A 17,802-nucleotide genomic window follows, 5' to 3' on the forward strand; every position below is an offset into this window, starting at 1 on the left:
GGAAAATCAGCACTGCTCAGACTGATGTTTGTCTCCATTTCTAAGTTGCCAGTTTAAAGCAGCTTAGAGATGTCACCAGTGTTCTTAATAAAAAGGATGGCATCTCATTAGTGATAAATCTGAAGTGAATTTCTTATGTTCTTATGTATAATGTTCATTGTATTGGGAGCAAGTATTAATTAAATGGTAGATTTTGGCTGTCAGTAAGAACTTTACATAAATACTCATGATACCAAGGAACAGTTGATAAGGCTTACAACTGCCCAGTAATGTTTTTATTTAAGGCATTTTTTGGCTTTTCTTCTTCTTGTTTTTAATAAGAATGATTTTATGCCCAGGAATTTATTTTTTTTTTCCATTTGCACAAAAGAAGGAAAATGAACTGTCCAAGTAATTTTGTATTTAGTTTCAGCCTGGACAGCCAAAATTACGGTTTATACTAAAAATTTCAATAAGTAGTAAAATCAGTGACCCTCATCATTGTTTCATAATATTGATTTCACTGTTTCTAAAAGTTTAGGATCAGGTCAACACATCCATAGCAAGAGAAATATCTTTTTGATTCTTTACATGATTTACTTGTTTAAAATTGAGTTAGTTTTTCTTGTTAACCTGTTAGATTTATGATTGACTTGTTGCAATGTGGAAACAATCATTCATCCAGTGCCCTTCTCACATATAATAAATAGTTTAATTAGCTATTTAAGCACAATCCTTACAGTGGGGAAAAATTAAAAGGCAGTGGTAAATTCTCTTCTTCCCCAAAGCAGTGTAAGGAAAATCTTTGATAGTGTATTCATAAGGTTCCTTTCAAAATAGCATACAGCTCAGCTAAAATGAAATGGAAAGTTGTAGAAATTATGCAGAGAATGACTTTAATAAAAAGACTACATGAAAATGTGTAGGTGTCTTAATTATGTAGAATATCTCATTGAATTAATCAAATCATTATTTCTTTGTCTTTGAGTACCCAACTTGAATTTAACCTTTCAAGAATTTTATGCATTAAAAAACAAAGCTTAAATTTGGAGCAGCATTATGAAGATATGAGTGAGGAAATACTATTCTGGAATAAATTGTTTTAGCTTTCTTGGTAGGTGAACTTAGATTCTGCATTTAGAGATAATTTTACTATCTTCCCTTCCTTGTTAAAACCTAAAAGAATGTAATATACTCTTGAAATTTGAATTTAGAATTTTGTTGAAGGCAGCAGGAAAGGGACCTTGTTCTTATTGTAGGTTGGTCCTAAGAGTGTCACTTTCAAAGGTGGCGATGCTCTGTTGGGCACACACCTTGATAAACTCACCTGTCCTGGCTGTGTTCTGCTCTCAGCTGGAGTGGTCAGTAGATTTAGGGAACTGAACAAGACCTATGCATGCATGCTAAGTTGCTTTAGTCGTGTCTAACTCTTTACGACCCTACATGCTATAGCCCGCCAGGCTCCTCTGTCCATGGGATTCTCTAGGCAAGAGTATTGGAGTGGGTTGCCATGCCCTCCTCCAGAGGATCTTCCCGACCTAGGGATCGAACTTGCATCTCTATGTCTCCTGCATTAGCAGGCAAGTTATTTACCCCTAGCGCCACTTGGGAAGCCCCAGCAAAACCTATGGAAATCCACAAAAGGCTGCCTGAGAGCTTCTTTTATAAGGATTTACCTTTAGAACTCTTAAGATTTTCAGAAGGATGCAGCATTTTTTGTGATAATAGATAAATAGTCTAGTTACTGTGCTGAACATGTAAATGATTGTGTGATGAGTTGAGCATAGGTTTTGACTTCTCGATAGTGAAGGGAGAGTACTCTATGGTACTCTCTAAATGACACTCAGTCAACCAGGAAGGAGGTTTAAAGGAGTCAGAGGCTCAAATACAGTAGCTTTTCGAAGTTGATGGCTCTATTCAACAATTCCACAGAGGCAGTGAAAGTATTCAGGTGACATTTCTGGAATGGAGTTTTCTTTCTCCCCAGATGTTCGTAAGTAGCAGTAGTAGCCTACCCTGGGCTAGACACAGACCTCCACCAGTTTATCCACTGCATGTTTCTCTATTGTTCACCGCCCTGTATCATCTACATACAGCACACCTCCATTTGAAGTGCCTTTCATGAGGCTCACGTCACACAGGGGTTCCCAGGGGGTGGAGGTGGTACAGGGGGGCCGTCGCAAGATGCTGTGAATTATACCTTTGAAAACTTTGTTATCCTAGGTCATTCTGCCATTTTAATGACTCTCCCCACCTTCTGACCTCTTTCCATGTCCATCTATAACTTTGACAATCTTCAGTATAGTTTTAAAGAGTGTTGGATGGCCTCACTCTGCTTGCATGTGTGGTCTCAGTTGCAGAAGTTGTCTTTTCAGAGCCTCAGTTTTTTTTTCCTATGGAAATGAAGATGCTAATATCTTCCTCTTTGGATTATGGTAAAGATTTCATGACACACTGCTTATTGTTGGCACATACAGCAGCACATACTGAGCCCCAAATATATATGGAAGTCACACTATAAAATAATATACTGACATCTGCAAATTGGCAGAGTCTATAGCACCTTGAGTTGATGGCCCTGGCTCCTAAAGCCTCTTATCTAGGCATGCTCTAATCTCAGTATCTGTTCATTGTTACTTTATAGTATTTATTTATTATTGTCACCTATAAGTTTCCATAAAAATCAGATTTTTGTCATGAATTTATGAATAATCAAAGGTATTTGTTGCTTGTAACTTTTTGATAGCTTCTGAGAGACTTTTAAATCACCAGCAAGTTCTTGAAGTCCCTATGTTTGTTTTGCAGGTATAAATTTGAGCTCATATTCCTAGATTTAGAAGGTAGGAAGATGGGGTAAGTTCATCATTGGTTTATGGTTAGATCCAGAGAGAGCCCACAAAAGACTCCCAGGGGAGATGTGGAGAGGAGCAGCGGTGGTGGAAGCAGCATCTTGTTCTCATGCTTCTTGTAGGAAACTGAGCCACGTCCGTTTATGAAAACAGTGACGATTCATGTATTGAGAGCAGAACTTTGGAAAACCAAGCAACTAGCAGACAAAGGAAGAAAGGAATATTCTTTATATTTGCTGTGGCTTTTGTTTGTCCAGTGGTTATATTTTTGCTATAGCGCACCGAATCCTGAGGACCAGACCAAGGAGTTAACCCTCTGATCCTCACAACTACTCCAAAGTTCTCTCTTTTAGAGATGAGGTCTGGTCTGTGTGTTCTCACCCTTCACACTGGTGAGAATATTGTATTTGTAGATCTCTTTGATGGGGCTCTTCTTTCTGTTCTTAACATAGCTCAATGCTCAATAGAAAACATAGGAAAATCTGTGGGTTCCTATCAAAAAGTCTTAGGGGCATTTAAAAGTGTTACCCACATTGCTTTATGTAAACATTTAGATTTTAGTGAAGAAAGTACTAAATGAGTAGAATTATGACCCCTATGTACAAAACCTTGATTTAGAAAAAATGTAGGAAAAAAATTTAAATTAGCTTATATTGGGCCATAAATTTATTTGTATTTTTATATAGGTTTAAGAAGTTGTATTATAAAATATGGGGCTTCCCAGGCGGCTCAGTGGTAAAGAATCTGCCTGCCAATGCAGGAGATACAGGCGACATGGGTTCAACCCCTGAGTCGGGAAGATCCCCTGAAGTAGGAAGTGGCAACCCACTCCAGTGTTCTTGCCTAGAAAACCCCCTGGACAGAGGAGCCTGGCAGGCTACAGCCCATGGGTTACAGGAGTTGGATATGACTGAGAGACTGAGAATACACAAACACATATATGTGTGTACATATGTATATGTGTATATATATGTATATATGGGCTTCCCTTATAGCCCAGTTGGTAAAGAGTCTGTCTGCAATGCAGGAGACCACGGTTTGATTCCTGGGTCAGGAAGATCTGCTGGAGAAGGGTTAGCTACCCATTCCTGTATTCTTGGGCTTCCCTGGTGGTCAGCTGGTAAAGAATCCACCTGCAATGTGGGAGACCTGGGTTTGATCCCTGGGTTGGGAAGATCCCCTAGAGAAGGGAACAGCTACCCACTCCAATAATCTGGCCTGGAAAATTCCATAGACTGTATAGTCCATGGGGTTGCAAAGAGTCGGACACAACTTAATGACTTTCATTTCAGTTACGTGTACATACATATGTGTGTATAACTGAATAATTGTGATGTACACTGTAAGTCAACTATACGTCAGTTAAAAATAAATAAGAAGTTGTATTAACTCAGAAAGTGTTGGCCTTCTGAAATGCAAGGTCCTCAGAAGACTTTTCACTGTGGCAAGTTATATCCTAAATTTGTTTCAGTCGCTCCTGGTCCTACTCTACCTGCCAGCTAATGTCCTGTGTTCTTCCTGCTCATCCCTTGCATCCTCTAGAAGTACCAAGCTCTGTGAGCTTCCTGGATTCACCATGTCTCCACCACACTCAAGCTTCTGCAGATGTCAGTTGCTCTCCCTGTCCCATCGTCGAGGTTTCCCACAAGAGGAATTGCTAGTCTTTTGGTAGCACATCTCTCTCAGGACTTACTCTGTTGGCCTCCAAAACTAAAGGGCTTCTCAACTGGTGCTTAAAAGTTCTCTATGCAGTGGTCTGTGGGTGTTTATCTCATTGTACTATGTCTGATCCTATCCTTTTCACATTTCTCCTTATCAAATATGAACATCTGGAGGAGGGAGTGGGTTCACCTTCAGTTGTCACTCAATGACGATTCAATTACTTGGCTAGATTCTCCCTCAAAGGTTGCTGCAATGTTTGCTTGTTCTCCTTATAAAACTGAATCAGAGGTCAAGTGTAGAGTGGAGATGCATTATTTGTCTATAATGGTATGACGATAGCCTCTCTTAGTTTTTATTTTTGCTCTATCAGTCTTTTTTCCTCTGCATTTTTACTTAGCGTGAGCGTGACATGTATCTTATAAATCACATAGTGTATTTTTCTTGCTGCTGCCTGATCTTCCTAGTCATCTTTAATGGTTCTTTAAATTTTCGCTTAGTAGGTATAACATGATGTGCTTATGCATTTCATTACCTTTGGGTATTTAAGTTTCTTTCCCTAATTTTAATATGTATGGCTAGAATAATGGTAGATTGGATACATTTATAAGTTAAGAATTCCAGATCAAAATATGAAGTGAGAAGGGCATGGTGGAATTTGAGGACACTGTTGCCAGGCTGTATTGGAGATGCCATGTGGTCCTGACCAAGGGCAGGGAGCAGAAGCCCATAGTCACAAACAGGAGCTCTGGCTGTGTTCATAAAGGTTTCTTTCTTCACAATCTTGACCCACCAAGAAACAGTGGGGGACAGAGGAGGGAGCCAAGGATTTGGATTCAAAAAGTCTTGCTACCATTTAACTCTATCTTTCGTGCGACACTGAAGCTTAACTGCTTTGGACACTTTTTCGTCTGATCAGATGTCTTTAGCATATGATGATCCTTATTGTGGGCTCAGCACTGAAAGTTGTCTTGTGCTATTTTATCAAATCCTTAAAACAACTCTGTAAAGTAAGCTGAAAGAGTGAGTAACTCTCCAAATCACACAGGTATGTGCCGAGGTCTAAACCTAGTTTTCCCATCCTTCAGAGTCCTCTGTCCTGAGGCTTCCTAGAGAGACACCATCTCAACAGATAAATCTGTGCTCTGAAATAAAATGTAAAATGCTAATTCTGTGATATCTATACCAAGGATAGTTCAGAGAAGAAAAGCATTTAGAAATATATGAACATATTGAGATGTTCATACTATTTTTATCGCTATTATTGACCAATATTGCATGTATGTGTGTGTGTGTGCGCACTCAGTCATATCTGACTCTCTGTGCCCTATGTATAGCCCACCAAGCTCATCTCCATGTCCATGGGATTCTCCAGGCAAGAATACTGGATTGGGTTGCCATACCCTCCTCCAGGATATCTTCCTGACTCAGGGATTGAACTGGTGTCTCCTGCATTGGCAGGTGGATTCTTTTACCACTGAGCCTTGACCAGTATTGCATAAAACTATTTAAGCCTCTGAGAAAGAAATAGTGAATCCAGTTGCCAAAGCCTGACTTTAAAGCCTGGTGTGAGGCAGGCCAAAGTAATTGGTTCTATAGATGGAGAATTAACCAAGATCCCACAATTGGATAAATCAAAAAGGCATCAGTAAAACTAGAATTTGGTAAAGAATTGGGGTTCATTACATCCCAAGGATTATGACATTTCTATGGAGATTTCTACAAGTGTTGTAGAACTCAAAGAAAGAGAGGCCAGTGTTTCTTCTGGGAATGTCAAGATGAATGAGAATGAGACATAACCCAGAGCTGAGAGACTAGCTGGAAGTTGTTTACGAATCTTTTAGACAAATAGGAAAGAAAGCAATTATATTACAGAGGTAGAATTGACAAGATTTATCCATTTATTGACATTTTTCTTCTAAAATACAAGTCAGTATTGTGTCAGTACTGTGTAGGGTTAAGAGCATTTGTTTTGGAATAAGTCTTTGGACAAAGTTCCTTAAGCTTCCTAAGCTTCCTTTTATTCATCTTTAAAATGTAGAGAATAATAGTAGCATTCATGGCATAGTTAGATTGGGAGAATTGAATGGAATAATGCACATCAGCGGCTTAATACAGGGCAAGTATGAGGACAGAGGAAGTGTTCAGTGTATGTTTATTATTATCATGTCATATCCTGCTTAAACATATTCTGTTGATCTTCACTACCTATTGGATAACATTCCAGACCCATGTAGTCCTCTTCAGACTGATTCCACTCCATTCCACAATCTCTACTCCAAAGGTCCAGATGTCTTCAAGAGCCTGACAGGTAAAAAGCAAGTTAACGAGGCGATGGCAAACTAGGGACCACGTGCTTCCTATAGGGGGCATCTGCCATTCTGGTAACTCTTTGCTCTGTGGGAAGGTAAGCTCAGTGAGGTTACCTTTGAAGAGATGTTGAAAACCTGAGCTTCAAATGAAACCTCCCAATTATTAATTATGAACAGCTAAATCAGAATTTTTTACCAATAGTCTAAGACCAAACAAAGTGCACCTCCAGGCTGGATATGGTTTCTAGCTTGTACCCTCTGCTTTATGCCATTCCTTGGCCTTGCTGACTGTTTACTTTTCCTTGTTGTTGTTCAGTCACTAAGCCACGTCTGACTCTTTGTGACCCTGTGGACTGCAGCATGCCAGACTTCCCTGTTCTTCACTGTCTCCCAGAGTTTGCTGAAACTCATGTCCATTGAGTCAGTGATGCCATCCAATGATATCATTTTCTGTTGTCCCCTTCTCCTCCTGCCCTCAATCTTTCCCAGCGTTAGAGTCTTTTCCAGTGAGTCAGCTCTTTGCATCAGGTGGCCAAAGTATTGAAGCTTCAGCATCAGTCCTTCCAATGAATATTCAGGGTTGATTTCCTTTAGGAGTGACTGGTTTGGTCTCCTTGCAGTCCAAGGGACTACTTTTCTTTGGCGACACTTTATTCCTTTGTGCCTTAGTACTTTGAAGCATGCTGGTCATTCTGCCTGGGTTGGCCTTAGTTCCTTTTCTCTGGAACTGAATTGTTCTTTTAGACTTGACTCAGCCTATTTTCTCTGAACCCATCAGTTCATTTTTTGTAATGCCAGAGCATTTTTGAGATCATGCTATTCTAGTACTTAAGACATTCATTTGCTTCTTTATTTAGAAATAATTATTAAGCACCAAAATGCATACCAGCTACAACTGTGAGCTGGAGTCCACGCTCTCCTAGCGCTCGTATTCTGGAGTGATGTTCGTGTGTTGGTCCTGCCATGAGAAGGTGAACTCCCTGTGGCAGGGACCATGTACTTTTTGTCTGGTTTCCTCGGCAGTTAGCCCAGTGAGTCTGATACCCAGTGTATTAGTGTCTTCTTGCTGCTGTAACAATTCCCACAAACCTACATCTTAAAACAACACAAACTTACTGTCTTACAGTCACAGAGGTCATAAGCCTGAAATGGGTCTCACTGGATTAAAATCCAGGTGTCGGCTGGACTGCATTTCTTCTGGAGGCTCTAGGGGAGAATTTGTTTCCTTGCCTTTCCAGTGACTACCTGCATTTCTTGGCTTATGGCCCCCTTCTTCCAATATTCAAAGGAAGAAGTGTGACATCTTCAAAACTCTCACTGTGACTTCCTTTTTTCTCTCCCTCTTCCACTTACATTGGACCTACCGTGATTCTCCAAGATACTCTCCCAATTTCAAGGTCAGCTGATTAGCAACCATAATTCCATTTGCAACCTTAATTTCCCCTTGATATCCAATGTAGCATATTCATGTGCTCTGAGGATTAGCACATGGGCATCTTTGGGAAAGACATAATTCAGCCTACCACTACTAGAAAACTGAATGAATGAATGAATGGTGAATGATGAATGAAACTCACAGAGGCTGGGAACCAGTGTTGTGCCAGCCAAAACAAGGCAGAAAAAGTAGTGTCTCTGCCCTGAAGGAATTGATAATCAACTGAACTGAGAGGGTAGGAGGTGATTGGAAGTCTTCCAAACCTTCCTTCTCATATTAAACATCTCCGACTCTTGCACGCTTTCCCTGACATCCCAGATTAAGGTTAGACCCATTGTTTTGTGTTCCTAAGGCACCCTCCTTAGAAATACTTGATCACACTTGTGATGCTAGCTCAATAAATGCCTCCCCCTTGATTTTATAGGTAATGAGTGTGATAAAACATATGTCTTACTTCTCATTGTGTAGTATTGAGCAGAGTGCCTGGCATATGGTAAGTGCTCGACAATTTGAGACAATAAATGAATGAATAAATAAATGAAGAATTAGAGAAAATTAAGTATTTAAACCATCTATCACTTTTCTACATCGGAGCTTTGTAACCTGGGACCATGGACTGACATGGCATGCAAAATCGGGAAGGCAAGCATCTATCTGTATGTTGTTTTTTTCCCCCCAGTGGGGAGCAAAGAACTTTTATCAGATTCTCAGTGGAGTCCATGACCAAAAAGAGGTTACGAAGCACTCTGCATGTGCAGAGTTCAGAGATGAGATAATTTGGCCATGGCAAAGAGGTGGAGGATACGGTTCTGGGGAATATGAGTGGAATTCTCCTCCCAAAGCTAATGGGGCTTTTTGTATTATTTTTTCCCCCTCTAGGAGAAGAGAGTGTACTGCCTCTTCTGACCCAAGAATCTACTTCCAAAGCTCGGAGGGGAATTTTAAGAAGAGCTGTCTTTTCTGAGGACCAGAGAAAGGCTCTGGAGAAAATGTTTCAGAAGCAGAAATATATCAGCAAAACAGACCGAAAGAAACTTGCCATCAACTTGGGACTAAAAGAATCACAGGTACTGATGAGCAGGAAGATGTGTGATCAGCACACAGCTCCTGATTTCTGAAGGAATCCAGTGAAATCCATTCATTTGGCAACTGTTCCTTGTACTAAGCATAATACTGGACCCCGAAGCATTATTGAAATGATTCTCATAATTTTTTAGTGAGTGGAAATATGTGCAACAATTCCTGTTTGGAACTTGGTCCATTTGCTAAGAAGTCTAGGTTTTTGCCTGATTAATTCTTCCCAAATGAAAAGAAAAGCAAAGGCTGTGGCATTTACATCATTACATTGCTAGCTCTGTTTTCAGAGAAACTGGCTACATAATTGCCTACAAAAGCAGGAACCAATTTTCCTGTCTTTTCCTTCATTTCCAATCCAACAGTCAAGGCATAAATGAATGATTCATTAGTACCTCTTAATAGATGTCATTATTTTGCACTGTGGGTTTATATCAAGTACAGTTAAGTAATTTCACGTTTGCAACCTTTACAAACCTTTCTTGTACAATGACGTTTCATATAATTTTGAAAGAGACTTCCTGGCCTTTGGGGAAGTGCAGCATACTCCATTTAAAGATTGGCCTACTTATAAATAATTTACAGTATAAGGCACTGGCATTTTCCTATTTAATCCTTGTTATGAAATATCCCCATTTTCTAGATGAGGAAATGTAGAGAAGTAAACAGAGATCCAATGTCACAGAGTGAAACTGCTTTGGAGCTGGGCTCCCCACCCCAGGCAACCTGATTCTGGAATTTGCATTCTCTTTAACCTGGAACTACCATGTACATTTGTGCAGGCTGTTCACTGCACAGGGGCACTTGGCTCATGGGGATGGCAGCAGCTGAAATGCAGCAGGTACTCTGTCTAACTGGCTTTCCTGGTGCAGGGCTCCACCTACCTGAATTTTTTGAATCAGCATAAAAGCTTTAAAGGGCTAGCAGAGGCTCTGTGTTAACTACCATGTTCTTCTGTACTTCCCCTCAATACAAATGACCTAATTTCTAACTTTAGATGTTATTAAACTAGTTATTTTTGGATGAAACCTTTCTTAACCTTGCTTCCTTTCCCCAGGGAAGTAATCTGGCCCCCTGACCCCTGACTTTTTGTAGTCATAGGAAGCAGTACAAGGTATGGTTGAGGCTAGTGGGCCTAGATCAGCCAGGATGTGTTTTCCTCACGTGTTTTACTGGTGAGCCCATACCCTTAATTGACTGCTCTGTGCCTCAGTTTCTCACTTTTATGTAAGACTCAGAGCTTCCCGGGTGGCTCTCATGGTAAATAATCTGCAATGCAGGAGACACAGGTTCAATCCCTGGGTCGGGAAGATCCCCTGGAGAAGGAAATGGCTACCCACTCCACTATTTTTGCCTGGGAATCCCATGGACAGAGGAGCCTGGTGGACTACAGTCCATGGGGTTGCAAAGAGTCGGACATGACTGAGCAATTAACACACTCTGTGCTAGGTAAGAGGGAATATTGATAAGTACTGATTCAGGTAATGCTCCTTGGACCCCAGGAATGTTTACATCCAACTGAGAAGTCAAAACAGAAGCTTACAAGCAATTAGATAAGAATATAAAACAATAATATAGGAAACAGCACCTGGCAGGTTAGTTATACTGCCATATGGGAGCTGGATCAGTAGTTCTTCTAGAACTTATATATCTCTCTGGAGCCTTACACTAATTCCCGCCTCTGGAGGGGATGGTCATATGACTGGTCCATATATCCTTGGGGAGTCTAGTGATTGGAATTTTCTGGTCCTCAGAGGAATTGTTGGGTCTGAGAAAGGGCCACATGAGGGCTCAGTAGGCCTGGCCTGCATTGCATTGGCCTGGATAAGTGTGTAGTTTTGTAAGTTTGGGGGCCTCTGGTTGAATTGGAACTTGAGACTGGTGTTGTTTAGTTGCCAAGTCACATGAGACTCTTTTTCAATTCCATGGATTATAGCCCACCAGGCTCCTCTGTCCATGGGATTTCCCAGGCAAGAATACTGGAGTGAGTTTACATTCCCTTCTCCAGGGGATCTTCCCCACGCAGGGGTCGAAACTGTGTCTCTTGCAAATGTATTGGCAGGCGGATTCTTAGGTGTTAAAGAGTAAAAATGGCTAGGATTAATCTGACAGTGCCCTGAGAAAGTGAAAATCCATAATAGTATATAGTATCTTCTTTAAAATGAACTATTGAAAAAGGATTGCATCAAGCCTATTCAATAATATTTATGAGGAGTTGACTGTAATATTTCCACTCTGAGAAAACAAACTGTTTCCATATTTTCATGTTATCTCTCAGTTCTTATCCATAGGCACATAGCTGTACATAGTTGATTGTACTGGTTTTAAAATTCAAATGCCTCAGGAAAGAATGTTTTTTATCTCGTTGAATTTGGTGAACAGCTCAGAAGTAGGTTAACATTTTCTTATTTCATATGTTGTCGTCGTTGTTGTTTAGTCACTAAATTGTGTCTGACTCTTTATGATGCCACAGACTCCAGCATGTTAGGCTCCTCTGTTCTCCACTATCTCCTGGAGTTTGCTCAAATTCAGGTCCATGAGTCAATGATGCTATCTGACTTTCTCATCCTCTGTCATCCCCTTCTCCTCCTGCCCTCAATCTTTGCCAGCATCAGGGTCTTTTCCAGTGAGTTGGCTCTTTGTATCAGATGGCCAAAGTATTGGAGCTTCAGCTTCAGCATCAGTCCTTCCAATGAATATTCAGGGTTGATTTCCTTTAGGATTGACTGATGTGATCTTCTTGCTGTCCAAGAGACTTTCAAGAGTCTTCTCCAGCACCATTCATGTTTGGGAACACATGTAAGAATTAAAGATTTTAAAATTAAAAAAAAATAATAATAAAAAATAAAAAAATAAAAAAAAAATTTAAAAAAAAAAAAAAAAAAAACAACAATTGTTCGGCTATCAGCCTTCTTTATGGTCCAACTCTCACATCTGTACATGACTACTGGAAAAACCAAAGCTTTAACTATACAAACCTTTGATGACAAAGTGATATCTCTGTTTTTTAATACACTGTCTAGATTTGTCATTGCTTTCCTTCCAAGGAGCAAGCATCTTTTAATTTCACGGCTTCAGTCACTGTCCTCAGTGATTTCGGAGCCCAAGAATATAAAATCTGTCATCGCTCCCACTTTCTCCCCTTCTATGTGCCATGAAGTGATGGGACTGGATGTCATGATCTTAGTTTTCTGAATGTTGAGTTTTAAGCCAGTTTTTTTTTTTTTCACTTTTCTCTTTCACCCCCATAAAGAGTCTCTTTAGTTCTTCTTTGCTTTCTGCCATTAGAGTGGTATCATTTCCATATCTGAGGTTGTTGATATTTCTCCTGGCAATCTTGATTCCAGCTTGTGATTCACCCAGCCCAGCATTTCTCATGATGTACTCTGCATATAAGTTAAATAGACACAGTGACAATATATAGCCTTGTCATACTCCTTTCCCAAATAAGCTTATATATTTGTCATATATGCATGAACACATAAAAAATACATGCTAAGTCGCTTTAGTTGTGTCCTACTCTTTGTGACCCTTTGGGCTGTAGCCTGCCGGGCTCCTCTGTCCATGGTGTTCTCCAGGCAAGAATACTGGAGTGGGTTGCCATTCCTTCCTCCAGGGGATCTTCCCGACCTGTGGATTGAACCAGTCTCTTATGTCTCTTGGATTGGCAAGTGTGTTCTTTACCACTAGTGCCACTTGAGAAGCCCTATTAAAAAAAAGATAGACTCTTGCGTAATGATTACCACATCCCCTGACATTTGATGTCATTTACATCTAATAAAATAGCTACTTCTGCTATTTCTGTTTTACAGATGGAAGAAGCTGTGACCTAGAAGCACATATATGTATTTTTAGGTAAAAATGGGATCACACTCTGCACATATTTTGATGTTTTCCAAAGGACAATACGAACCACCTATGTAACCAGCACGCAGCTCAGGCAGTAGAACTTTACCATGGGGCCAGGTGCCCCCTGCACACCCGCTCCCAGGCGCTACCTGCTCCTTCCTGACTGAACTGTGTGGACTAGTTTGCTCATTTTTGTGCTTTGTATAAATAATATCACTCAGTTCCTATTCTTTGGTGTATGGCTTCTTTCACTGACCATACATTGTGAGATTCATCCATGTGGCTGTGTTGTAGCAGTAGCTCATTTACAGTTATTACTGCTTCGTATTACAGGGTACACCATGGTTTATCCATTCAATGGTGGCCATTGGGATTGTCCCCATTTTTTGGCTATCGTGAAAATGCTGTTGCCAATGACTATTGTTTTACACTTTGCTTCCCCCCTGCCCCCATTCAAATGTCATGAGACAGATATCCTTGCATATCTGCATACATATTTACTTCATTTTTCTTTGGTGTCTTAGAACTGACCATTACATGGATACACTGTAATTCACTTAGCCATCTTCAGCTTTAAGTTACTTCCTAGTTTTTACTATTACATATCTTTATGCACTTTAAAAATATTAAAAGTAAGATAGGAAACTAGGAGTGGGACTTATAGGTTAAAGTTTATGTACATTTTAAATTGTGATCAATTTAAAAATTCCTTTCCAAGTATAATATTGTATCAAGATATTGAATTGTGCCAGATTTCACTCTTACTAATGAACAGTCCCCCTTTTTTAAATAGTCCCATTATTTAAATTTTTGAAAATGTTGCCACCTTCATTGGCAGCTTGTATTTGTTATTTTTTCCCTAGTTATCAGAACTTGGGAATCTTTTAATCATTTTACTGGTTATTTTCATCTGAATTTAGACTTCTCATGGCTATACCATTTCATTTCTATCATATTGTCTTTTTGTTGATGGATATGCAGCAATTATTTTGTCTGTTAATCAAAATATTTAAAATATTATGGTTAGTTACGTTTTCCTGTTAACAGCTGTCACAGAAATCCCTTCCAAGTTTGTGGCTTTTTTTGTGTGTGTGGTAAAATACAAATAACATAAAATTTACCATTTTAACCTTTTGGCAGTGAACAGTTCAGTGGCATGAAGTACATTTACATTGTTAGGCAGCCATCATCACCATCCATTCCAGACCTTTTTTCATCGCTCAAAACTGAAATTTTGCACTCATTAAGCAATGATTCCGTGTTTCTCCCTACCCCAAGCACCTGGCAACCACCATTCTATTTTCTGTCTCTATGAATTTGACTACTCTAGGTACTTCATATAAGTGGAATCATACTGTATTTGTCCTTTTGTTACTGGCATATTTCACTGGATATAATGTCTTCAAGTTCCATCTGTATTGTAGCATGTGTTAGAACTTTCTTCCTTGTTGGGGCTGATGATATTCAGTTGTATATATAGACCACATTTCATTTATTCATTCCTCCATCAATGGTCATTTGAGTTGCTTCCACCTTTTGGCTAGTATAAATATTGCTGCTGTGAACATTGTGTGTACAAATACCTCTTTGAGTCCCTACTTTTAATTCTTCTGGGTAATATGTGGCTTTTTCATATGTTTATGGTCATCTTTATTTGTCCAAAAGTTTCTCCTTTTTATGTAGTCAAATCTAGCTTTCCTTTTGTAGCCTTACTGTTTTGTGTCATGCTTAAGAAAACATTCATCTCCCTAAGACTGTAATGATCATCTCTTATATTTTCTTCTAGAACGTTTATAGTTTTGTGCTTATGTTTAGCTGTTTTGTCTATCTGAGATTTTTATGGAGAGGTAGAACTTTTATGCATGTATGTGTGCTACGTTGCTTCGGTCATGTCCTGACTCTTTGTGACCCTATGGACTGTAGCTCACCAGGCTCCTCTGTCCATGGGATTCCGCAGGCAAGATTAGTTTAATGGGTTGCCATGCCCTGCTCCAGGGATCTTTCTGACCCAGGGACTGAACCCAGGTCTCCTGCATTGCAGGCAGATTCTTTACCACTGAGCCACTGGGGAAGCCCAGAACTTTTGTGATTTTCCCCAAGCACGTACATTTGTCCCAGTATCACTTATGGTACACTTGTCCCAATACCACTTATGAAAAAACTTCTTTTATGATTTTCTTCAAACTGAGATATTACTCAAAAATTTTCTAGACAGAAAAGCTAACAGGAGAAGAAAATAATTGATGTGATGAAAAGGCAAGAATCACTAATGGGAACATATAACTGTCTTAGTAAAAACCCATTAGAAATACTTGGCAGATTTTCTGGGAGTAAATGCCTACTGCAAATAATAAATGAGTTTATGAACAGAACCAAGTGCTCTGGTATGTACACAGTAGTACTGTTTTCTTATGAAAAACCTTGTAACTGAGATGGCTGTGTTTCGGACTCAGCTGCCTGCAATAAGCTGCTTTTTGTAGCCATTTTGGACATTGCCACTCACTTTGAAAGAATGTTTTGCCAATCTGGAAAGACCATCTAAGTTAAAGTTAGAGTGTTACATCATTGGGAGAAATATTTGGTTTGTACACTTTAATAATTATTTCTTTAGGTAAAAATTTTCCAGTTTTTGTTTTAAAAATAGAAAGCTACTCAGAAGGATGCAGTGTAATGCACAGGAAAGAAATGTGATTGACTTCTCAACCACCAGGAAACCAATTGTGATGTTTTCTGCTCAGTTAATTACATAGTAGGTAAAGAGGGAAGTTAGTAGAAAAGATGGGGGCAGAATGGCTCAGATTAGAAACTACCATCATAAGCACTTTAAGGTTCATTACAATCAGTTGTAATTTATTGAGCCTAATTCTTTGAAGTTGATAAGCCGTGGGAGTACTCGAACTTGGAAATTATATTAAGCCTGGAATTTATCTAAGCATTATGAAATATATTCTTAATTTAGTCTCCAAAAGTTTCTGATGAAGTTTGAATGTTTATAGGAGCCTCTGCCCTGGAGTGGGACTGTCACTGAGTCTAGTCTAAGTACTTCCATTTCACAAGCTGTTTGACCTTGAGCTAGTTCATTGCTTTGAGCCTCAGTTTTCTTATGTGAGCAATAAGGACTTGCAGTCACTGTGAGGATCAAATTTTAAAATCTATGTTGAGTGCCTGGCTTGACACCTGGCACCAAAAAAAAAAAAAAACAAAAAACCCAAACCACTCAGATGATATTACCAGCTGATAACATTTCCTTTGGATAAATAATTTAGCATAGACTAAATGAGGTTTTAAAATATTGAAGAGAGTTAAACCAGTCTTGAAAGCTGTCTGACTTATAGGATGTCACCAACTTAACCACAGTTGTTTTGTTTCATAAGTCTGTGTGTGGAGATGTTATGTTAAAGTAATTTCTCAGATATTTCTGGACTGAAAAACTACAAGGACTTTGCTAGGCTGGCTCTCATAATAAGGCATTCTGTGGAATGAACAGTGGGAAAAATTACAGTTTAAAATGCTGAAGTGAAGTAATGTGGAGTTAAGTGATCATTTTGTTCAATTACTTTATTACTAGGTGAAAATCTGGTTTCAGAACAGAAGGATGAAATGGCGGAATTCCAAAGAAAAGGAAGTACTTTCCAACAGGTGTCTCCAAGAAGTAGTCCTTCAAGAGGACCCCCTCTCACGATCGGCTCTAGGTTTCCCTTCTCCGTGTGCTTCACTCTGGGAAGTCTCCCAGCAGCACTCGAGTCCAGGATGGAGGGAGAATTCGCCTGAACCTTCAGAGAGACTAATCCAGGGGAGTCCAGGGGCAGAGGCACTGCCCCCAGATGCAAAGTCACTGCAAGGTGCCTTGTATTTGTGTTCTGAAGAGGATGCAAGAGACAAGAGTGTACTTACTGGCACAGTGTGAATGGACACAGTCTGCCATGTTAACTTAAAAGAACGCTTGATTAATAACATTTGGGCTTTAAAGCCTGCTAGCTTGTGCCTCATCAGTGCCTAATGCCTAATACCTTAGGAGTGAAACATGGACTAATGTTTTAGGAAGCCCTCTCCAGTGTTCTCTTATTTGGGTCCTAGACTCAGATTTAATTTGTAAGTGGAACAGAATCTCCTGGAAATTGCGATGAAGCTTAAAAAACAAAACAAAACAAAACAAGAATGATAGTTGACTGTCGCTGCTCTGAGATTGTGCATATATGCGTCTGTCTCTATGTGTGTGTATATATATATATAGTCATTAAAATACATTCGTAGAAACTAGTTCCTTCCTATATAGTGCATTGAGCAAATTCACTTCCTTTTATATGAAGAAAAGCCAACGATGGACTGAATGTTTTTAATTTTTTAAAAATTATGTGAAATTTGGACTTTAGTGCAAATTTTCATATCAATAGAACATGTTTTTAAAAATTCTCTATATTTTCTGGCTTCTTTCAGTATCCAGCTATAAATGATTTTTAACAACTCAGCTCAGCAGTCCTAATCAAATGTGCCACTGTTAGGTATATACATTGAAAGTATGTCTTTAAAATTAGTCCAGTAGGCAAACTAGAAGAATTTCTGACTGTGACTGTTAGTATCTTTAATTTTCCAGGCTCTGGACTTCAGGCTGTCAGTGATGGAGGTACCTGTTTAACTGCTGTTT

The 17,802-nt window shown here is 39.4% G+C and overlaps 1 protein-coding gene across 1 annotated transcript in view; it reads left to right on the forward strand.

Annotated features, from left to right (window-relative positions):
• DBX2 (developing brain homeobox 2) overlaps positions 1–17,064 on the forward strand; it is a 36,186-nt gene extending 19,122 nt beyond the window's left edge. The window contains exons 3-4 of the mRNA XM_052641525.1: positions 9,114–9,301; positions 16,726–17,064. Coding sequence (XP_052497485.1) covers positions 9,114–9,301; positions 16,726–17,064 — 527 coding nt within the window. The remainder of the gene's footprint in view (positions 1–9,113; positions 9,302–16,725) is intronic.
• Positions 17,065–17,802: the final 738 nt, after the last annotated feature.

This window comes from Budorcas taxicolor, chromosome 5 (genome assembly GCF_023091745.1).
Source record: "Budorcas taxicolor isolate Tak-1 chromosome 5, Takin1.1, whole genome shotgun sequence".
Lineage (NCBI taxonomy): Eukaryota > Metazoa > Chordata > Mammalia > Artiodactyla > Bovidae > Budorcas > Budorcas taxicolor.